General features: G+C 31.2%; 1 protein-coding gene across 1 annotated transcript in view; it reads left to right on the forward strand.

The window, feature by feature from the left end:
• LOC131938756 (transmembrane 9 superfamily member 3) overlaps positions 1-23,604 on the forward strand; it is a 31,187-nt gene extending 7,583 nt beyond the window's left edge. Inside the window, exons 3-14 of the mRNA XM_059296904.1 lie at positions 450-572; positions 2,467-2,627; positions 6,440-6,517; positions 7,296-7,427; positions 9,822-9,988; positions 11,072-11,166; positions 13,036-13,166; positions 13,479-13,618; positions 14,429-14,644; positions 17,556-17,639; positions 18,665-18,741; positions 20,110-23,604. Coding sequence (XP_059152887.1) covers positions 450-572; positions 2,467-2,627; positions 6,440-6,517; positions 7,296-7,427; positions 9,822-9,988; positions 11,072-11,166; positions 13,036-13,166; positions 13,479-13,618; positions 14,429-14,644; positions 17,556-17,639; positions 18,665-18,741; positions 20,110-20,177 — 1,472 coding nt within the window. The 3' untranslated portion in view covers positions 20,178-23,604. The remainder of the gene's footprint in view (positions 1-449; positions 573-2,466; positions 2,628-6,439; positions 6,518-7,295; positions 7,428-9,821; positions 9,989-11,071; positions 11,167-13,035; positions 13,167-13,478; positions 13,619-14,428; positions 14,645-17,555; positions 17,640-18,664; positions 18,742-20,109) is intronic.
• Positions 23,605-24,869: the final 1,265 nt, after the last annotated feature.

Here is a 24,869-nt window from a genome sequence, read left to right on the forward strand (position 1 = left end):
TTTAGACTTAAGAATGGAATTTGTTTACACTAATGTTGTACCAATTACTACTAAACAAAAACATTTCAAAATGGGGCTTAATGTATAATGATGTGACATCGATGGATATTATTTTTAAAATTCCTAACATGTTAATGAACAAACTTATTGAAAAATGGCAAGTGATGTGTAAGTTAATTTCTTTTATCAAGAATTTTTCATTTATTTATTGAGCGTAGCTTAATGCAATTGGAATGCTCTTTTTCATTAAGCTTTCTGAATCAAACATATCTAGATTTATGTAACATTTCAATTTGGCAGCCCCAAGTGTCTTGCGCACAAAAGGGAAAGTATATTGATGAACATTTAAACTTAGACATGTCTATAAATAGCTGGAGCAAAGATATGGAGGTGAAATTATTCAATGAAAGTCGGTCAAGCAACATCTAAGTATATCTTATATATTTCAGGTGATTTTAGTCACACAGAGTATTGCTCCATTGAACTATCAGATGAAAAATATCAAGCGTTTATGTATGCAGTCCAGAATCATTACTGGTATCAAATGTACATAGATGATCTCCCTATATGGGGTATGTAAATGTTTTTTGATTATTTTAAGAAATAAAAACTAAATCCTTAAATTTAGCTGCTTACCTCCAATCAAAATTTAAGAAATTCTTTGGAAATTAAGATAAATTTTAAAGTGGTCTGATTTAAAATTCTGATTGGCTTTCACTGCAACTTACAGGTAATAAATGTATTAGAACTTTTTTCGGGGATTGTTTTGTTTATTTCTTATAATGTATTATTAATCAGCAGCCCCCCATTGATTTAGCATAGATTCCTTGTGCTCACTGACATCTGGAAAAGCTTTTTTATTTGAAAAAAAATTCATAAAAAACGTTTTAACAACAAGCTTTTATGTAATGATGCACTAAAAAGTAGAAAATAAATTATAGACTACTATTTAAATAACTATAAAGAAAAGCGTGGGTCACTTTAGTATCTATTGGATACCTTTACTAATGTTAAGGAAGACACCCACGCTTTTCTTTATAGTTATTTAAATAGTAGTCTATAATTTATTTTCTACTTTTTAGTGCATCATTACATAAAAGCTTGTTATTAAAACGTTTTTTATGAATTTTTTTTTCAGTACTTTACATGTTTTATTTACAATAGAGTTACATGACTAAAAACCATTGCGCGCCGCCTACTGAACATCACGTTCAGTAGGCGCGCAATGGTTTTTGAACGCAGCTATTGAAGGTGATGACGCGTGTGGTGTGGTTGGCTAGACATGCCTACTAATTCGGTCCAAATTTTAATTAATTAATAAAAAATTAATTAGGCATCCAATTAAGTCAAATTTAGTTTCAGATTGCATTGTCTTCATGTCTTGACCCACGTGCTAACTTTGAATCGTATCGGTCAAGTAGAACTGTCCGAATTTTCACTCCTGCGTTTCCGTCTAGACTGACGACTGACGACAGACTGACGAGGAAGTGAGTTAAATAAAAGCTTGTAAAAAATTCAGTGTAGCTCTCAACATAAAGTTCACCAACTGGAGCAGACCATAATTTTGATACCCAGGTTACATTGCTGAAAATGTGCCTATTTGGTTATGCTTTTGCCTTCTGTAAAAAAAAAAAAAAAAAAAAAAAAAAGCCAAATTGCTTTTCTTGTGGCCACCTTCTGTTCCTGGTCTAGAGTTTTACATTCAGCTAGTTAAAATAACAGCTGTATTATCCAATACTTCTTAATTACATGCATTTCTCATAATGTCTCACTTCCATTGAAATGTCAAGGGGGAGGAGTTATATGAGGGTCTCAGGAATCTCAAACAATACTCAAACCAACACAATTGAGGCTAGGTATCAGTCTCTTTTATTTCTCCTCAAACATGCCCCCCAGCCCCAAATCAACCTGTTTGCTTTCACTCCAACAATCCACTGTCCTCCGCATTCATTCCTACACACCACCTTTCTCTCGCTCACAACACAGCCGCTGTCACTAGACCAGTTGCTTACCTTGTACCCTTGTTCATCTGTACAACAACATACACGTCAACACTCCCAGCCTCGCGTCTCGCTACATGGTACATACACACACGCAGTGATCCGTTCCACGTATTCTCCTTTCATACACATTAGATCACCACAAGTTGGTTGGTCTATAAATCTTATTCTTATCTACTTTTTTAAAACCAAAGCTTCAAATCGTAAATTTAATAAACTATGTAAGCATAGTTATTTATAAAATTATCAATGCCGACAAAAAAAAAAGAATATCCTGCATAAATATTCAATAAGATCGGCTGTCGTAACCAGAGATTGTAGTCAATAGTTAGTGTAGTTATTGTAAGACTAATTTGTATAACATTGTTAAAGTCCATGTTTTATTTTCCACGTCTACTTAAATTTTTCATTTATTCACTATATTCCATTATCATAGTACATTGTTTTGTGACTTTTTTTTGAGCAGGCATTGTTGGTGAAGTGGATGAAGGTGGGGATGGCCATTATATATGGACTCACAAAAAGTTTGACATTGGCTACAATGGACCCTATATTGTGGATGTTAATCTTACATCAGAAGCCAAAGTAAAGTTAAAACCTGGAATAAGGATACCTTTTACCTATGAGGTACATTTTTACTCTATAGTGTACCTGATCCATCTGACTTTTATTTTAAAGCATATTTGGTATTGTACCTTAAACGCCATGAGACAATAGGATATTATTTTTTTACAAGAATTGTGGAAATCCTGTAAGCAGATAGTAATATTTAATGAACTAAATTGAAGGAAATAATTTAAAGTAGTATAGTATAAATTGCAATGTTGGCAGCTCCATAAATCTTTTTGTTTTCAACCATTTTTATATGCTTTTTCAGAGATTAGATTTATCATTTTATGTCACTTGTATTTTATATTTTGCCAGTTACAATAGCAGCTGTGTTAGCCTCTCCAGTTCTAAGTTTTCAAGCATATTACTAATTATTACGTAACAATCCCCCCCTCTCTTCCTGCATCTTTTCTCCTTCAATGTGATGTTGGGCAGGATTCTTTATTATGAACTTTCATTGACCCGCAAATTCTCCATTAATGAATACATTTTAATATGATTATTGAAAGGCTGGTCCAACATGGATAATATCTCTATTAAAATTTAACCTAAAAATGATAAAAGCATATTTATTTCTAAAATTACCACGGTGCTGTTAAAAAGTGATATTTAAAAAGGCATTAGATTAGGGGGATGTTACTTGTGGAATTGGGGGTAATTAACACGCACTGTTTGCATTTTTTGTTTTGATTTTTGGACTTGGTTGGTTTGTTCTTTTTCATTCATGGGTAAGAAGAAAAGCTTTTTAATATACATCAAGACCTACCTAGATCTATCAAGAGCAGGCATGCCTACTGTCCGGTCAAAAGCAAAATATAGCTTTTTACATAAAATTGCCTTTGGTTAGCCTTTTTTCTATTTGCACATTTTTGCGCTTTTTCCGTTACGCTTCTTTCTGGGAACGGAAATTAAGCAATAGTATAATAGTATATTAACAGAGTATTAAACTTCCCTTAACCTATTCAAAATACTCACATCTACGGTGCATCTGGCCTTATATCTTATCTTAAGTTCTTTTCTTCTCCTTAGTAAAATAGCAAGTTCTTTTTTTTTTTTGACAGTCCGGAACTTTAAGTAGGCTGGTGTAGCATGTCTGCAAGGCTCAAACTAAATTATCTGCCCCTAATAGCCGTCACCAAACCCGTCTCTGTGATTGTAAAATGTAAACAGAGTGAACACCGCTCACCAGATCATGTGGGGGTGGGGTGGGGGTGATAGTGATAGAGAGGAAGAGAGGGGACTTCAAAGCTTGTTTTCTAACTGATCCCAGAAGAGAATTATATATATAGATACTTTATTAGATTATGTGTGCACCTGTAATTTGATATAGCCAGATAAATATTTTTTCTAAAATTTGGCTCAGATCAAACTTGATTAATAGGTTATAAATACAGCTTTTTTTCTATTTATCTGTTGTTTTTTAAATATTGCATTGAAAACCAAACTCAATTGCAAACATACATCCTGTTCCGCCATCCCATTTTCATCAGTTTGTTCCGCTTTTTGAGAAAAATTATAAAGAAAAGTAATTATCGAATTGATAAAAGAGCAGGGAAAAACAATTATCTCCCTTTGGCACACGTTTCCTTGTTTACTTACAATATTTAATCTAATACTAGATCTACTATTAATAAATAATGTGGACAATCTAGCTTTTGAACGTTCTTTTTAATATTTGCAGTTGAATTGTACATTTTAATTATGTGTTAAATAACATGAATCGAGAAAAATGCAATAAAATCATGACTAACATGCTAATTTCTATATCTCGGTAGTACTAGATACAGATCAATCTTATCTTTTAAGTTGTAACTACTAAGAAGTAACTAGGTAGATCTTGGTCTTAACTCTTGGCTTATATTTTATATTACACATACTAAGCCTTAGGCATTTGTTGTTCATATAGCGTAAAACATAGCAAGGCCGGAATAATCAAATCAATGTTATTTCAAAGCTTTGGTTTTTTATGGGGGGGGGGGGGGGGGGTGTTCTCAGGTTACTGGCTAACTTTTAAAAAAGTGTAAGTTGACATTAAGCAGTATTTAAATGTCGTCTAGAGCATGGGTTCCCAAACTGGGGGTCGCCAACTGGTAGAATAAGTTCTAGCAATGAATAAAATCTAAAATTAGGCTTTACTAACATTACTGGAAATGGAATAGAGAAGCTACAATGCTTATTGTGCAAAGTTGTTCTCAGTCATAAGTCAATGAAACCTTCAAAACTAAACACACCAAAAAAATATGGAGTTCTTTCGTGGCATGAAGCTAGTTGCAAACCTCAGAGACTTAATTGAACAAGACGTTTTCACAAAGGAAACACTGCATTAGTGCAAGCATAATAAATAAATACGTTTTTGAAACTGGATGATTAGAATGGGAAAACTGCTGTAGGCGTTATACAGATGTTGCGCCATTTATGTTTAGTTCAAAATGCCGCTGCATTATTCATCGGTATGTCCTCGCCAGCACGACTCTTCCGACTCTATTGCTAATTAAAGTCGTAAATTATATTAATTCTGGAGACCTAAACATCTGTATGTTTAAAGAGCTTTTCTACACTACAGTACGCGGGCTGTCAGAAGGAAATGTTGTGAATCGTGTTTTTGATTTGAAAGATGAAGTCAAGTTGTTCTTGGAAGCGCTAGTGACAGAGTGGTTAGAGCGGGTATCTTACCTAGCAGATATGTTCAAACATTAACATTTGAGGGTATATTATCTCTTTTCATGATAATCTTGGGGCATTTTTATCTAAACAGCAAAATTGGCGAAGAAATTTATCTTGGAAATATTGCCATGTTTGAGAAACTCTGCAGTGTGGTAGATGACTCTGTGAGATAAATAAAAAATTTAAAGAGGATTCTGGGCATCTTGAATCTCTTGAAAAAAAACTGGTGTTATTTCCCTTAGCTAAAAGAAGAGTAATCTGCATTGACAGGTTACCCGTTTTCTGCTTCCCTTTGTTGTCAACATTTACGATGAATTACAAGATAATTATTGTATTTGTGGAATGATTTCGCGTCACGTAAAGTATTTAATGAAAACCTGCTATCACAATTTTGTTGTAGTATGCAACATCATATTTAAACGTGAAATCGATTGCCTTTTGAGTTTTAGTTCATTGTGTCTACAAATCTTTGCGAGAATAGAGTTTCAACATTTCTCCAATTGAAAAAAAAATAAAGAAATAAATAAAACGCGAGAAATACATGAGGTTGGCGTTAACATTAAATAAAACTCAACCACGACTGTTGAGGCTAGTTAATAACATGTAATTTGTAATTTCACTCATCGTGTTAAAACAGTTATCAAGAATAATTCATATTGAAAGTCTGCTAGAAAATTATTTTTTTAGTGCTTATTAATTTCCTTACTAATTTTGACTTTTTATTTATATGGGGGTCGTGGGTCACTCTAAAAAGTTTGGGAACCACTGGTATAGAGGCTAGTTATATATACTAGGAAAATTGACCCTAAAAGAAGACATTGTGAGAATTGGATCTGATTAAACTTGCAGTGTGTATTATCTAATGTGTGTTAATCTAATGTTTTGGAACATACTCTGTATACCTATAAGGTGGTCAAGCTCTCTAAATTAGTGACACATGTCACTGCTGTGTTATGGACATTAGACTATTCTATTATGTTAAACTCGGTGACTTGTAGGTAGAAAGCATTAACTTGATGCTTACAATGGTGCACCAACATATGTAAAATAATAGGTTTGATGCTTAATTTTTTTTTTTACTTTTAGTTGTATATTTATTTAGTAATAAAATGGTATAGTCTTACAGTTGATAATAAGAAATGTACTATTTAAAATTTTTATTTTAGGTAAAGTGGCACACATCAAAAGTAAATTTTGAAGACAGGTTTGATAAATACCTAGATCCAAATTTCTTTCAACACAGGGTAATTATTTGTTATGCTCCTCTGTTGTTTGTATACATCAAATATATACCACTTTATTGAAATATAGCAGTTTTAATTTCAGTTGGGAGTTTTGACTAGATCCTAGCAAATAGTCATTGCCATGTTTTAGTCTCCATTATGTTTTGCAATTTAGATAATAAACAACTGCCACCTAGAACGTGAAAAAAATTACTTTGCTTATTCCTGGATAAGGAAAGAAGGAAGATTAATGAAAGAATACTTTATTTTTAACTGGACTGCTAACCCTTAAGTCTCGAGTTCGAATCCAGGTTCAAATCAGTAGACCATCCCTGAGTCCACCCAACTCTGATTGGTACCTAACTCACGTTAGGGAAAGTAAAGGCGGCTGGGCATAGTGCTGACCACACTATCTCTTCATATGCCGAGGGCACAGAAACAAGTGAACTCTACTTCACTTGCCCCATAGACCGTCATGTTTGAAAGGGAAACTTTTACTTTACTTTATTTTTAAAGTGTGGTGAAAAAGGGATTCTATTCTAAAAAAATTTTTAATTTTTCAAACTAATTTTGAATGACTAGTGTTTTCCTTAACCATTATACTATGGGTTCTAGTTGTAACAAAACTTTGTGTAGTATAGTGTATTATTCATTTTATAAATTTACTAGTTATGTTTAAAGTGTGAACATAAGCTCAAACATTTAAACACCTTTTTGTTTTAATACTTTATTTAGAGGCACAAGAAGTCTGTATTTAAAAAGTATAGTGCTCCGTTGTATTCATCGCCTTTTTCCTCAGATCCACTGGTTCAGCATTTTCAATTCTTTTATGATGGTTATCTTTCTTGTCGGTCTTGTTAGTATGATTCTTATGAGAACATTACGAAAGGATTATGCACGCTATAGTAAAGAGGAGGATTTAGATGACATGGTGAGTTGTGATTTTCATAACCAAAAAAGGAAAATTAACTGTTTTTTTAAGTAGTGGATAGTTAAAAATGTTAATAACAAAAATAAACCGGGAGTGATCTCCCCTAAACTTTCTCGAATATTCTTATATAAAATAACAGGGGATGGGAACTCGGGCTATAGAAATGATTTTTAATCCATTTTAAATACTTAAAGTTTTAAAAATAGAATAAAATCTCGTAGACAAATTAATTGCACACCAAGTGAACGCCAAATAAAAAAGCGCATAATAGCGCGCAATATTATTAGTACTTTAAAAATTTACATTAGTTTTTTGAGAAATCGGAAGTAGCGTAAATTACTACTTCCGGTCAACGGAAATGACTCAAAATTTAACAGAAGGTAGAGAATTAGATCTTTTACTTACATGTGAAATTTCATTTATCTATCTGAAATAGTACTCAAGTTATAGGCTTTTGAAAAATTCAAAGTAGAAAAAGTACCACTTCCGGTTGTCGGAAATCGCTCAAAAGTTGATACGGATCTACGATTTTGATATAATACTTATATATGAAATTTCATCAACCTAGCTATAACGGTACTCAAGTTATCGTGTTTACACACAGACACACACACACACAGACATACGGACAAGATTGCAAAATTATGTTTTTCCGTATCAGTGAGGTGTAAAACGTCGAGATTTGTAAAAATCTCGATTTTTTTTTTTTTTTTTTTGCACGATTACAATACTTTCTCTATACTACGTATATACGAGAAAGTAAAAACACCATTGAATTATTATGATATTCAGTAGGTAAGCTAGGGGAGCTACCACACCCCCTCTGGCCATTTTCAGAAAAAAAGAGATTTTATTTTCGGTTGGCACATCAATTTAAATCACTTACATTTCTTTTCATGCAGCAATTAAGCATATAGTACTAGACGTGTTAAATAATAAAGTTTGAATCATTTAATTAATTTTAAAGATTACAATTCCAATACAACTGATATGGCACCTTTATTTAAATTTACTTTATGTGCAAACTGCTTAGTGGTGGGAAACTTACAAGGTCAACAGTCATAAGGATGATGTATTATTATGACAGATATGAAACAGGAGAAACTTTATATTAATTATTATTTTAACTTGATCTAGATGTATTTTAAATTTGACTAAGGCTATATTTTGTATTTAAAAAACCCAACTAAACTTAAATCCCCACTGATACCCAAGTACAAAATATACTAGCGACAACATAATCTGATATGCAGAATCAAGTTGTCAAGACTCAAGACAAAAAGTTATTGTCTAAAGATATTTTAGAAAACATTTTTTAGGAGACACCAAATTTGAGTTTGGTCCTTGTCAACCAGGCCTCATAGATACTTATAAAATTTTTCCAAAAATTGTAAATGGACGCCACTTTAGTGCCAATCGGTACAAGAAAAAAAAAACATGAAATGTGGTTGGGAAATAATACAACACTAGATCTAGTTAGTATATTCGCCTAAAGCAAATAATATGATTTGTTTTGCTTGTTGGTTTTTTTAACTAAACACAAGTCAGACACTTGGGGTGATCCAAAATGGGGTTGTAGGAACTTAGCAAAAGGTCCAGACAAAATTGAGAAACAATAAAACTCTGAAAACACAAGATTGCGGAGAAAGAACTTTTTCTTAAGAAATTTTAATTGTTTCAAGACAGAAACACATCGTCTCATTTTAACAGCAGAAAAGAAGGAAATAGCAAACTGATTAACACTGAAAGTATTATCGATGCAGTTTTCTATTTGGAAAACCATGCATTGGCTTTTAGGGGGTGAAACCCAAGGCTTATGAGAAGCTACATTAAATGAAGGCAACTTTTTGTAACTATTACTAATTAAGCTCCTACCTAACAAAGATGATTAGCTAAAGCAACGTATAATTTTTCGGTGACAATAATGCAACATTCTTCAGTCCAGGTACATTCAAAATGACCTAATAAAGTCTATCAGTCAAAATTTTAAAGAAAATAGTCTGTGAAATTAAAATACCTAGGTATTTTGCTGCGATTGTAGATTCAACTATTGACATTAGCAGAATGGATCAACAGATATATTTTAAGCTAAAATATAACACTATTAAAAACATTATATTAAGTTGCATTTTATTTAACTAGTTTTTATTAACATAAAAAAGAACTTGAATTAAGGCAAGTGCTTTTGAATATTAATAGATTAAGTCACATAAAAGAAAGGTATTCCATTTGAGTGTTAGTCATTAAATTTATAACCTATATCTGATAATATATGTATTAAAAACATCAACAGCCAGTTTGTATATATTTTTTTTGACACTTGTTGAACTTGTTCTTTTTGTGAAATAATTTGATATATGATAATGTATATGCCAATTTCTAATTTATTCATAGGAAAAGGATTTAGGTGATGAATATGGGTGGAAGCAAGTTCATGGGGATGTATTTCGTCCAGCTTCAAACTCTTTGCTATTTTCTGCACTTATTGGTACAGGCTACCATATTGCTGTTGTTACATTGTGTGTCATTTTATTCACAATAGTTGGCGAGTTATACACTGAGTAAGTATTTTGATATGTTAAACTGTACTATGATTTTCTAGTAAACTTAAAAAATTGTGGTTTAACCTTTGATTTCAAGTTTAAACTGTCAAGTTTAGTTGCCAGAAAAAAGCCTGCAATTAATTTTCAAGTTACGATTTTATGCAACTATAACATTATGTATGAATTTAATTTCCTTAAATACTGTTTTGAGAAAAGTATTTAAAAAATTTATTTTAGTTAGTGTGGCACCTAAGATTTTAAACCTAATCATTGTTCAAGATGACTGACACAATTAGTAACTACATTTATTTACCTTTAATTTGACTCCAATTTTATTTTAATATAAAATTGGTAGCCTAAAAAATAGTTTTGAGAAGAAAGTTCAGCAGAAATGTTTAGTCTGCTAGAGTACTTCCCATTCAAACACGTCAGGTGAAATGGGCGGGTTTAGTCTTAAGTTATACTTTTGATCAAATTTTTTTTATCAATATCAGATTTTTAAATCAATGAAATTAGTAAGACAAGATAATTTTGTATGACAAAACAAGTTTGAGTCTTGACACAATAGTATTAAATACAATAATTGATGTTTTTCTCTCATGTTTCTGCTTGATATTCTCAGCTATTAGGCCAAAAAAAAGGCAAGTTTAGATCAAACACTAATTGTGCATTGTTAAAACGAGATCAGTCTGGTTGAATAGTATGCAAAAATAACAATTATATGCAGGTCTTTGTGTTGTTGAAATGACCTTGAAACATTGTTAAACAACTGAAACCCTGTATCACCATTTTTGGCAGCCATCATTACCATGACTGCGGCAAAAAAAAAAGCAACAGCCTAATTTTAGTTAGTAATCAGCATATTCAGTTTCATTTTAACTTTCTCCTCCTATTAAGATTTGTTTGCAGTGTGGTTACTGCTAATGATAAAAAATGTTAAACGTAAGGATCCTTACTCTTTTTATTAGACTGTAGGAATCCTTTTTTGAAGCTGGGGTTAACCAATGTGACCTGGTTTAATCAAAAGAAAAAACTTATTTAACCTTTAAGTTCAATTTAATTTATTTTGTTCATGATCATAAAAAAAAATGTATTCTTCAGGCGTGGATCACTGTTAAGTACAGCCATTTTTGTTTATGCAGCAACTAGTCCAGTGAACGGCTACTTTGGAGGTAGCTTGTATGCAAGAATGGGAGGTATTTTGTTTTTTCTGATAGTTTCTTTCTTCTTCTTCATTTGTAATTTTAGTGTTAGAAGGGTTCAAACTCGAGATTCATCGGTTTAGCAACCATGAGCTTTTACCAACTCAACCGCACTGATCCCTTTTCTTTCTTATGAAACCTGTAATTTAGACTTAATAAGCCTTATAAATCCAAAAAACTTGTGGTTGAGTTAGAGCCAATAGGTTGGTTTGAAACTTGTATGATTTTTAATAGGTTAAAGTTGGCAACAAGTTTTGAAAGTGTAACTATAGATGCAGATCAACATACAGATCTCAGTTGTAGTGACATTAATAGATTGATTTGTTAATTCTGTAAAACATGAAAAAAAAATTAATTATAACTAAGGTCAATAATTGTTTTAGATCTTAGATAATTATTTAATAAGCAAAAAACCTCTTCAATCCACCCAATATTTAGGTCCCGTGGAACAAGAAGTCAGACTATTGTCTAAGACTATAAGATGAATAGTAGACGTGTGCATAAAACTGCCATGAGACTAAATTTTCTTCAAGATTTTAATAATGAGGGATCAAAGTATATATAATAAGCCTAGTAAAGACTTCTTTCTTCAAGGTTATAATGTTTTAAAAGTTGCCATCACTAATTCCCTACTGTTGGAACAGGCTATCAAACTATTATTATTTTAAACAAAGATACAAAGAAAGAAAATCATAAAGTCAATTTTTATGATAAACTGGCTTCACTACATCTGCTAATTAATTAGCTGATCAGGCTAATAAAGCCCAGCAAAACTTAAGGTTTTCTGTCTAACATGTATCAAAGGTCCAGTTGGCTGAAATATTTATATTTTAAAAAGTCTATACAAATTTCAAGAACTTTTTTTATAATGTTAATAGAACACTTATACTGTTACCTGAAACAAGTGTATCTACTATGAATCTATAATATGAATCTACACTACAGTGTTAAGCTCTTAAATAGAAGTGAGCTCAATGTGTTTAGAATAGCCAAAGCAGCCTACTGTTGTATGTTTAGTGATTAAGATTTACAAAAAGATCTATATTATATGCAGATGTATCGACTATTACTAGTGTACAGGTATACGTTAGCAACACGCTAGTTATTGAAGGCAAGAAAGTTTTTTACAATAAATATAACTAACAAATCTTACTACTAGAACTACACTTTGGTATACAAAAGAAAGTATACTAAACCTAGTAAACGAGCCTGCAACTGCCACCTCTATTCTTGTTATTCTTTTACTACTAGAAATCTGCATTTAATTACAATATTTCTGAGGTAAACCACATGCTAACCTTCTTATAAATGTATAAATATAATTTTTTGAGTTAATTAATTATTAAAATATTTAACTACACATTGAAAATCTGCCATTTTCAAGAAATCCTTTTTAAAAAAAATGACCGTATGCCCTGACAGTACTCACAAGTCCTTGTGTAAACATCGATCTAATACAAAGACAATTTGTTAAAAATTGCTTAACTAGAAGTTAAACACATTGACCTGACTATTGAAGATGCCAATAAAAAACATTTTGTGTTGAGAACTTGAAGAATAAGGTTAAACAAAGGGAAATCAGGAACACATGTGAGATCTGTACAGAACGATTGTGAACTACCGATACAGGTAGAGATTGAAAATGGCACCAAACCATAAATTTTCAAAAAAAAAACATCGAACCCTCTACCTACTAGTGACTCAAGGGACATGATACTATCAATTACATCAATAATTTTTTTAATTCTTAATTAAAAATAATACAGGCGCTTAATTAAAATGGTACTTATAAGTACCATCAGTAGATAAAAGGTTAACAAGCGTACTTGCTGAAATGAGTTCAGTGTTCTTTTTTTCCTCTAGGTAAACTTTGGATCAAGCAAATGGTTGTTAGTGCTTTTATGATGCCTGCCGCAATCTGTGGAACTGCATTTTTCATAAATTTTATAGCCATCTATTATCACGCTTCTCGTGCAATTCCTTTCACAACCATGGTAATTTTTAAACTACTTGTTCACTTAGTAGAAATTAGAATTAAAAATGTAATTTCAAATTCCATGTTTGATAATAGTGCTTGTAAGTCTACGGTCTCTAAATCTACTAGCTGGCAAGTACGAGAACGAGAAGTTGTGACCTACTTACAAGCCCTATTGCTTTGTCTTGTTTATTATTTTGTTTAACAATAATAATTAGTAGTTGTTAATATCATTTAGGAATTAGCATTTTTAAATTAAAATTACATTTATAAATATTAATGCATATTGCCTTTTACAACTCAATAAAATCTTGAAAAATGATCATAATAGGTTGCTGTGACTTGCATCTGTATCTTTGTAATTCTTCCACTGACATTGGTTGGAACTGTACTAGGGAGAAATTTAGCAGGTCAGCCTGACTATCCATGCCGGATAAATGCTGTACCAAGACCAATTCCGGAAAAGAAATGGTAACATTAAGAGAATTTTTTCTTAGCTGTTGTATCACGACAGTTTATGTTAAAACCTTGTCAATAACTCAATTTTTTAAGAAAATACTTGTAGTCCCAATATCATTTTTGAAAATTTCATAATGGACTAAATAAATTTATAAATTAAAAAACACACAGTTCACACTTATACAAATATCCTTCAAAAACAACATCAAGAAACTAATACATAATGACCAAAATAAATGTATTGACAAGTGATGCTGTATTGCAGCACTGTCTCCAGGAACAAGATATTTTTTATAGTGTTGGTAATATCAATATTAAACTCAAAGTCTTGACAGTATTAGACAAGAAAGTTAAAAATTTATTTGTATTTTCTTACATAAGTAAAGTGGAAGATTTGTTTACAAAACAGTACACAAATATTAAAGATATTGAAAATTTTAATTGTTCAAAATCCTATGCAAATTATGTTCATATTAATCATGATCTCTAAATCTGCTATGATAGAATGAGTCATATTATTGTGTATTATTTTTTAATGAAAAAAAGTTTATAAATTAGACTTACTAGTTCTTATTTATCTATATGTGTGTTGCACAGTAAATATTAAATCAACTTCTCACTTCTTGCGGTGTACTTGAATCTATCGTATACTGTCCCATTTAAATACCTGAACATGGCCCATGATATAGAAATATTTATTTTCCAGGATATAACTTAAGATTATTGCTTTTTGTCTTGATCAGTAATTTATCAGTTTTGCAGGTCAAGGTAGCTTTGTTACATTAATACTAACTAGTTTTGTCTTTTCCGATTTACAATTAGGTTTATGGAACCAGCTGTTATAACAGTTTTAGGAGGAGTTTTGCCTTTTGGTTCAATCTTCATTGAGATGTATTTTATTTTCACTTCCTTTTGGGCGTACAAGATTTACTATGTTTATGGATTCATGCTACTGGTCTTCCTAATTCTGACTGTTGTTACAATCTGTGTCACCATTGTGTGCACTTACTTCCTATTGAATGCTGAAGACTATCGATGGTAAGTAAATATGTTGATTAATACTTATACATGCCTACCGCTTAATTACAAAAAATTGAATCTAGTTGAACTATTCAGCTTTCAAAATTTGTTCTACGGAAAATGCATAATTTAAAAATAAAACTAATAAAATAAAACTAATACATCTAATAGAATAAAGGAGCGGGTAAAATTCAAATATGTTCTTTGGCATTTGTTTGTTTTCTTGTGTACTTAAATGTTGATAATGTGAAAAATTTTGGCTGCAGAGATTTGGCGAGCTTTTAAAAGGAGCACACTATTTTAAAAGAAGTAATGCTTTAAAAATATCTTTTAGAAAACAAACAAAAAAAAAATGCAGAAATAAAACATTCTTTTAGAATTAGTAAATTAAATTAAATATCGATGAAATTATGATCATTTGATCAAATGATGAGCTGCTAATTTTGTTTGTAACAAAAACAAGCCTAATAGATCTAAATATACATGTCTGGAACACCTAAGCTTGAAAAGCAAACCAAAAAGAAATTTTAAAAATTGTTGAAATTATTGCGCCTTTACTGAATCAAACCAGCTAAGTTATGCTTGTTAGGTCTTATACAAAAATTTTCAATTAATTGGGGGTTAGGGCAGGGGTCGGCAACCTTTTAGACGGAAGAGCCAAAAGTTACAATTTACAAGATTTCTCAGTTTTTAATGAGCCACTAACGTTTTTTTTTTAATATTTTGGTATTTGATAAGGATTAGTTAAATAAATTTGATTTTTTATTTGAAATAAATAGCGTTAAATATGAATTAATATTGTTTCATATAAAATCAAAGTTTTCGCACAAAAACTGTTTTAGCTAGCTCTGCTATCATAAAATTAGTGATCGCATAATACGACTATCCCAATCCACTTTAGAAGCCAATAACTTATTTTTCTTTCTTTTTGGACATCACTGGCTCAGTAGGTGTCTTTCATAGCCAGGCAGGCCTCAACACAGCAAACTTCGACTAACTGGCTTGGAAATCGGTTTGATTGCTGTATCTGTCACTTCTGTCCTTCGGTTCTCACTGAGCTTATCTTTCACCCTACATGAACCCAGAGTCTTGTACTTAGCTCAACCGTAGGAAACTAATAACTAAAATACTACGTCACTTAGGTCAAATTAATGCATACTGACAGGTAGAGGAATGCATTCTTAATAAAAATAATATTCCCCATTTAACGATATTTAAAAAAGTCTGCTCATCGGCAGTGGCAAGCTTGGAATTGTTGCTACGGGGCTGGCTACAGCACAGCTGTAGGGCTGTGAGCGGATGTCCGTCCGTATACTTTCTACCTCACCTATTCTCACTGTTCTCTAATGAGTTTTGATCCTGTTTAGTTTTTTCTTTAACTTTAAGAGTATAATTTTTTTAATGAGTTTTGAAAATGAAATAATATAACTATTAATATTTGTGCACGGAACTCAAGAGCAGCATCTTGACATCAATAGAGCCGCATGTGGCTCACGGGCGCAGGTTGCCGACCCCTGGGTTAGGGGATTTTTTTTTAAAAGTAAGCTTAAATCTATTATGAAGCTATATATTAGCTGTATCTACATGTATAACTATACTAGCACTATGTTCAAATCAACTGAATGTGTTCTTTTTTAAGTAGGCATGTTTCTCTTTATGGCTTTACATTTTTCTTTGAATTTATGTATTCCTACTTTCGGTCAACAAGGGTAGGCATGTCTGCATACTTAATTACACCCTTCTTCTGAAAGTTTAAACAAAATAATCTTTTCACAACATTATGTTAACTACTGGTAGATCTAAATGGTATCTAAAAAATAATGTTTATTTTAAGAAAATGATTTGTAAATTAAGGTCAGAAGATGCCTTTGCCTTTGTTTTCTATAAAGATTTTAATTAGCTCGTAAATTTTTTTTTTTTAAGAAACATTTATCTCCTGCACAAACTCAGAAAAAATCAGACATATGCTAGTGACCTTCTCAACAGATCTAAATTGCATCATGGATCAGCTTTAAAAATATACCAAACTAAACCTGCTTCTAAATACTAAAGCTCCCCTTTCAAACCTAAAGATACATAGATCAGATATGTTAATTTTTCTTGACCTCGGCATATGAAAGAATGGTGTAAGCAGCACTATGCCCAGCCGCCTTTACTTTCTTCAATGTTAGTCATTTACCAACTTGGCGATGCAGAGATGTTCTATAGTCTTGAATCCGGACTGCTAGACTCAAGTGGCGGCTAGGTGTAGTGTTAAACACACTATATCTTCATATTCTGGGGTTACTGAAACAGGTGAACACTACATCTCTTTCCCCAAGCACAGTCAGGTATGAATATTATAAGCAGGGTTCAAATGCAGTTGTAATTTAGAAAAGCGAATTTCAGATTTTAAAGCCTAGAAAATCTTTAATTTTTGGGCTGGGTTTTTAAAGTCTGGAAATTTTTTACCCTGTGTGATTAGCGATTGGGTCTGCTCGATGTAATGGACGTTTTTTCCCTGGTTCACAAAATAATCTGGATCACTCCATTAGCTCAGTTGCCTAAAATAAATGTTGTAATATTGTACAAATTTTGCATCATTTTATAGACTAGGCGCTAAAAGAACTTTAATAAGTCTTTAATAACTGTAATATGAATTCTGTAAGTTTGTATAATTCTTTTGGAAAATTATCCCATTCTGGTAATTGTCCATATGGGCAGTGTCCCATTCTTTTTTTTTCTGATTTTTAAAAATAAAAAATTACATTTATTAGCCTGTTTGTTTACATAAGTATATGTATGTGTAAATACATTGAGATGTATAAGGTATGTTAATATATGCAAAAAAAATAAACTTAAATGTGTTTACACAGTGAGTGTGCTGTCTGGATTTAATGTTTTATAATTAATGTGTAAGCTACTTCATAACAGATTATATTTTTACTAGGCAGTGGACAAGTTTCATGGCTGCAGCTTCAACATCTGGATATGTGTACATCTACTCATTTTATTACTTTTTCTTTAAAACTAAGTAAGTACTAATTTGAGCATTTTTTTTAACAGCAACACAAAAACTTAGGCTAAAAATAATTTTTGTAAAATTCAAAATATTTATTATGTGCATTGGGAAATTGGGGCAACCAATTAGCCATAAATTATTTTCACGTTTTCTCATTTGCAAATTTATAATTATAAAACTAAAATATTATAAAACTAAAATATAAATTTATGAAATGTTTTTCAGGAAGTTTATTTTTTTTTTTTTTACTAATTATTTGATTTTGTTTTCTTTATGCTAGCGTTTAAAAGTAGATTCCGTAAGAAGACAGAATTCCACTTTTCCGGGGATTCCGGATTCAATAATCATATTTATTTCACTGACCAGATTTGCAACATTTGGTTTTTTTTAAATTTCTGGGTTTGCCGTTATTAAAATATCAAGACAATTTTAAAGTTGAAAATTTTGGCATTTTAAAAATCATTTTTTATTTATCGAGACCCCAGAGCATTTTTTTGAAGATTTTTATAATAAATGAGCTGACCAGCGACATAGCATATGCCGCCATCTAGTGGTTTTATTTTCTGCTTATCAGCAAATCATAATTTGTGAATTCAACACTACCCCCTCCCGCCCTCCCTCCCTGCCCAGTGAAAGCCGTTAACAGACAATGAAAAGATCAATCAGAAATAGTTACCTCTCCTTCATTTAAAATAGTTTAATACTAAGTTATCTGCCCCTAAGAGGTGTCACTAACCTGGACGATTGTAAACATTCGTCATGAACCAAAGCTCACCAGATTGGTGAGGGTGGTAGCGATTTGCCTGGAGAGCGGGGAAGTAAGGGCGTCTTGTCCTGCATGGTCCCCATGAAGAGAATTTTATATATATATAGATATTTTGAGGTTCAGAAAACTAGGTGTATCACAATTTTTAAAAATATTTTAGGAAATATTTTAAAATATTTTTATTAGTCTAATGCAACATTGACCTCTCATTTTGAAAGCATTTTTTCATATCCTGTTGGTGTTAATGGTTAAAGGAATGTTTTTTCATCAGAATGTATGGGCTATTTCAAACAAGTTTCTACTTTGGATATATGGCTTTATTCAGTTTGTCACTTGGAGTAATGTGTGGTAAGACTTTTTTGTTATCAGCCATTTTTTAAATTTAGCAACAATTTAAGTATAGAGAACTAAGTAACTTTAAAAATATATGCATAAATGTACAATAACATCCATTTCAATTATGAACTGCTAGACTAGTGTTATTCAACTTCTTTTCTGGATTAGGTTTTAGTAAAGGTTTTTTTAAAGTAAAAAGTTTTTAAATACCATACACAAATACACCACACAACATATGTATATGCTCATGGGACAAAATCAAAAGCGTTTATTAGCCACTCATATCCTAATAACCTGGCTAATATTTAGATTTGTTGTGACTATATCAAACATTTGAACTTAAAAATTGTTGAGTGCATTATTACAAAAGAATTGTTATTTTTCTTTCTTGTTAAATGGTAGCCTGATCTTCGTACACACTGGAGTCGACATGCACACACCCATTTGGTGATCCACAAAATTAATAGTTTTCTCAAAACTAATTCCTATATTAATATATACTTGTTTAGAATTCCTGCAGTGAAAGTTGTAAAGTCATTTACTTACTGATTTATTCCCTTTTCAAAAGTGTTTCAAACCTTTCCATTCCCTAATGTCTTCTTATTTCGTCTTTTGCCTGACTTTTTTTGTTTGCCATAGAAAATATCATTATAAGTTAGTTTTTGCTACACCTGACAACCTTGTAAATGTAACAAGTCCATGTTGACTGTGACTTCAGTTTTCATTTTTTACCTATTGTCATCAGATTATTATTGTTCTGTAGATTATGCACATTTGTGAAATGCTGTCTATGTATGTTATTCTTTGTAGTTTTTTATAACATCTTATTTCCATGGCCTTGGATTTTTTCTAATTTTGCTGTCAATATCAAAGATTCACACACTCAAAGAAGTGTAATGATGACTGTCTGTTTAGCACATCAGTCTTATTTTTGCTTGTATTGTCCTAAGTGATGTAAACACTTTGATCTGCCTAGCAGCATTGACAACTACTCTAAGAAAATGTCAGTTATTGTTGATTGAGACAAACCAAGATTGATGACAAAAATGTGGGTCTGCAACCACTGCTTTATAACATTACTCAAATTTACCAAATGGTCCACAAATTATTACTCAAATCTACCAAATGGTCCTGAACAACTGTGGAATTAGAGACTTAGCAGTCATTTAACATGTCCAAAAAGACAAATAACTTGTTTGTCAGGTATTCAAACGTAATGTATGCATGAGAAAGTGCTGCACATACACATTCCTGCCAAACATGTTTGACTGATAGCTTATTTTTGACTAACCAATCAAGTGACACAGATGATTATATAGACTGGTTTATTTTATTAGATCTTAGGCAGTATTGTATTTACAATTATTTATATATTTTCAGGAACATTTGGCTACATTGGAACAAGTATATTTGTTAGGAAGATTTACTCAACAGTGAAAATTGATTAGTCCATTGTTTATACCTTTAAAGGAATTGCAAACTTACACTAATTTTATTTTATGTATGTATATATATATATATATATATATATATATATATATATATATATATATATATATATATATATATATATATATATATATATACCTAGATGATAGCAAAAAAGCCCTAGTATAGTAGGCTATAGGAATTTTACAGATTTGTCTGATTCTTTGTTGGTTGGGGTGGTGAAGAAAGGAAGGCATGAACAGTATACCAGATCTTATTTATTGTGCCTTAATTGTTAGTGGTTATTTTTAAGTTACAAAATTAAATTTTCAATCATAAAATTGTTTTTTTTTTAGTTTGGACATGGGTACAAGTGGCAAAGCTACATATCATTAAAAAAAAAATTATTAACAGATAACTCTTAAAAGATGAGTACTGGAAAGATTTTTTTTTAAATAATTTCTTCCACATTTGTTTTTAAAATTGGTACAAGAAAATGGAATCATTTAACCTTATTCCATGCAGTGCCTTGATATCCATGTTTTTGTTTACTTCAATTTTAGTTATACTTGGGGTCTTCTAATAAATTATCAGAATATTTACTTAACACAATTTAATGGCTTCTTTTTTTTTTCTTTACTAGTTTTTGTTCTGACTAAAATTGCTCTGGTTTTGTTCTTTAATATTGAACTATTCAAATATTGAGTTACTAGTTTTTCTGTTATCAAAAGTAAAAGTGATTTTTTTCTACCCCTTTTCATATGAATGTTTATAAAAATTTAGCTCATGTTTTTTTTTTTACATATATTTATGCATTTTAGAATATAACAGTCACAGATCACTATGTGAAGTTTTGTCTGTTGAGGAGTAGTAATGAAGTTAGGGTTTTCTTAAAAACAACACCAAATGATTAACTCCTGTTAAAATGTAAAACATATCTGGATATTTGCTAAGCATTATAAACTAACTTTGAAGTATGGGTGATTATATCGCTTTGCATATTTAAATATAAAGATAAAAGTTATCTTTATTAATCTTGATCTGTGGTGTTCTTTATTGCAGTATTTTCTTTAAAAAGTGATTTATTTCAGTGACTTGTATATAATGTTTTGTAATTTGTATATATAGGTGATCAATTTTTATCTACCATTTAATTGTTTTGCTATTTATTTTGCAATTATTATTAAGACTGAATTTATGCTTTATAGTTGAAAAATTTCTCAGTTAAGCTGTTTCAAAAAGAAAATTCATTCCCATATTGTCAAGGTAATACTTATATACTATTGTGCAATCTTAACTATTTTTACTAAGCAGGTTTTAAAATTCTTGATTATTATGGTTTGTGCATAAACTTTAAATACATTTTATGAGATAACAAAGGAGCACAAACATACGGAAACAATGATTGAATAATGCTTTTCATACTCATTTTATTGCATTTTTTAATATAAAAAAAAAACATTTAACACTTTTTTCAGAGGTCAATACATTCCGTCTAAAATTATGTGCTGGTTTTCCCCCTAGATTTGAGTTATATTTTAGTAACTATATCTCTAATTTGTGAGGTGAAACATTGGTGGTTCTGTATAAAATTTAGTTTGGGTTAATTCAAAGGTTTTCAGAAATAAAATAATATTAATATTGGTGGTTATTATAATACCCTTGTGATATAAATGATCTAATAAAAAGTGATTTTTTTTTTTTTTAAATAAAACATTGTTTACTGGTTCTGTTTTGAAAGTGTAGAATATTTGAAGCAATGGGGGTTGGTTACACTTGTTGGTATATATAGTTGTTTGATACAAATTATGGTTAGTCATTTGTATATATTACCTTTATTTATGCACATTTAGGTTAGCCACATAATCCTACCTTTTTCATGACATTTTTTTTCTCAATTACCATCGAGTCTATACCTTAATTTCATTTTTTATATAGTAGTGAGTTATGTTTTAAAAAAGCAGTTTTAATTTTTTTAAGGATTATTTTAAATTAAAAGTTCAATGCAGTTATAGATTTACTATAACAATTTCCTGAACTACATGTTTTTAATACCTAACAATAACATTTGACAAATACAGAACCTACTATTGATTTGTTTGATGAGAAAATATACAAGACAGTTTTTTTTTTTTTAAATAGGCATTAAACAAAAGTATTAAAAGGTTGGCTTATTAGTACACTGATCGTGCTCTGAAAAGGAATTTTTATGTCGAGAATAAAATAATTGAATTGTTTAAAACAAAATCTAAAGCTTGGGTTAATATAATTTTATGATGGTTTAAGTAATATCCTGTTATTTTGTACATAATAGCATGGTTAATAAGAGGTAGACACATAAAGTTAGCTTTTTTTTTTGTTCTTTGTTAAAACAATATTCAATATTTAAGTTAATTATTTTACAATTTAGTGATAGTCAATGTTGAGGACTAAAGAGTTTTCCAAATAGAATCTCCATAGGAGAAGGCACAATGTCTGGATGTGATGTTCAAGACATTTTAAAACCATGATTTAGGTATCAGACTTACTCTCCAGTCTCTAGTGGGTGCAGTCTTTTCAACTGCTACCAACAAGGGGATGTAAAAAAAAATTCCATTTCTGCACGGTTCAAAAACACCATATTATATTGAGGGTTTCTATTTTTATTTTCACTGCTAGATCTATTATTATGTAGATACAAAATCAATATTTTTACAGATAATTTATTTTCCTTTACTATTTTACTCCAATATTGTTAGAACATATTGCGATTTATTCTGCTGAAATTAACTGAGGTAGAACTATTTCAATTCCAATGGTGCTTTTTTTTTTTTCTTAAAGGTGGTGTGTATGTGTAAACTAATATTGATTTGTCTACATAAGGAATATGATGCTAGAATGCAACAATGAAAAACACTATCAAGATATGGAGTACAACTTTTGTAAATAGGCCTAATCATGTTGTGTATATGTAATATATAGAAATTAGGTTTTGTCAGTGGAAAAAAAAATAATCCCACTTAACTGAAGAAAGCTATGTAAATTATTAGAGTAATTTTAAACTGCAAATATAAATTGTAGTTAAAATCTATTCAAATTTAATGAAGTAATAAATGAGGTATTTTCAGGAAATTTCAGTATTCAGTAATTTGCATCAGTCTTGCTTTTTGGTTATTTTATTTACCATAGACAGTGGTTCTTTCAGGCATCCCCATCGGCATATTGCACGGACCCCTCCTCTTCTCCTCCTTCCCCACCACCACACACACAATCTCAAAGAAATAGAACAAATATTACATTTATAAAGAAATATTTAACTTCTTCCCCCTTCCTTGAGTAAATGTCTGAAAGAAACCCTGACCATGGGCAGAGTGTTTTAATTTAGATCTATATAAAATGTGTAATAATAATTAACTTGTCTTGTAATTAAATTGTTTCTTAATAATAAACTTTGTTACAGTAATGTAATAGATCTTTGTTTGTCCTTCAAATGAAGAGAAAGTCATTATCTTCCCTCTCTTCATATGTATATTTTATTAAAAATTGAAAACTAAAAAATTTCACCAAATTTTATGAAGCGTAACATTCTTTATTCTCTGCGTCTAGTAAATTGGGTTTTCTTTTTCATTAGTTTTAGTCCACCTCAGGATCTTCATACTCCAGTCGTAACGCAAAGACAATCAGGATAATTATTCAAATGTGTAAATTTTGTGACTGACGTATTATTAGTAGGCCTCATTATTAATATTAATGATTTTAAAAGTGAGCAGTAATTTTAAAATTCGCAATCGCACAGCCTGTTAGTGTTAATATCAGTATGAGGGATTCTCCCGGAGAGCTTTCCTTGACAACTGTATGGGGCAGAGCCTTGAACTTGAAGGATGGCAAAGAGCACCAGTGATAATAATATTGATCCATCACAGACCCTGGGAAAGAACAGGACAACTTTCTACTGATGAGGAAATTAGGAAAAGATGTTGCTCAACCCTCCAACACGTATCAGCGGGGTGATTAAGGTGGAAATAGCAAGGAAAGCTCACCAAGGTCGACCGAGAAATACCTGGTGGTGCGACCTTGAGCTGTCAAAATCAGAGATGGGCTACAAAATAATACAATGACAATGCATAGGGCTGAGGACTGGAGGTCTTTGTTGGCTGCCCATATGGGTCCTATTCGACGTTTTTAAGAAGTCGAATTTATTTTTGATCCCTATTTAACTATCTAAAACTAAAACACCGCCATGCCCCCATCCCTTTCAACTATATATTACTTATTATAACTTTTTTTATTGGCCACTAATTAATAGGTTCTTATCCCTCTCCCAATTCAGCTAAAGCCGTGGCGACCCTTAGGGAACGCCATCAGGGGCAGGCATTTTCCGGGGGCAGACACTGGTAAAAGTATGTTTTCTATATAAATTCCATTTCGTTGGGGGGGGGGGGGGGGTAAAAGACTCGACATCATCGCCATCCTAATATATAAAAGCCCATGTGCGCACTTCTCTCTCTTTCCGCAAAATATTTTCGCCGGATATCACGTCAGAATCTTCAGCGATAAATGGAGACTTGCTACGGACTTTTGTTGAAAATAATATAATAGATGTTTTAAATGTATAACCACAATTTTATTTAAAGAAAAAAATAAAGGCGTATTCGAATGTAGAAAAACAGTTTCAATTATGCAACAGGAAAAGCGTCTATAGTTGTGAAAAAGAATGCATAAAACAGTGACGT

Source organism: Physella acuta, unplaced genomic scaffold, assembly GCF_028476545.2.
Source record: "Physella acuta isolate Inbredline_101_S28 unplaced genomic scaffold, ASM2847654v3 ptg000256l, whole genome shotgun sequence".
Lineage (NCBI taxonomy): Eukaryota > Metazoa > Mollusca > Gastropoda > Physidae > Physella > Physella acuta.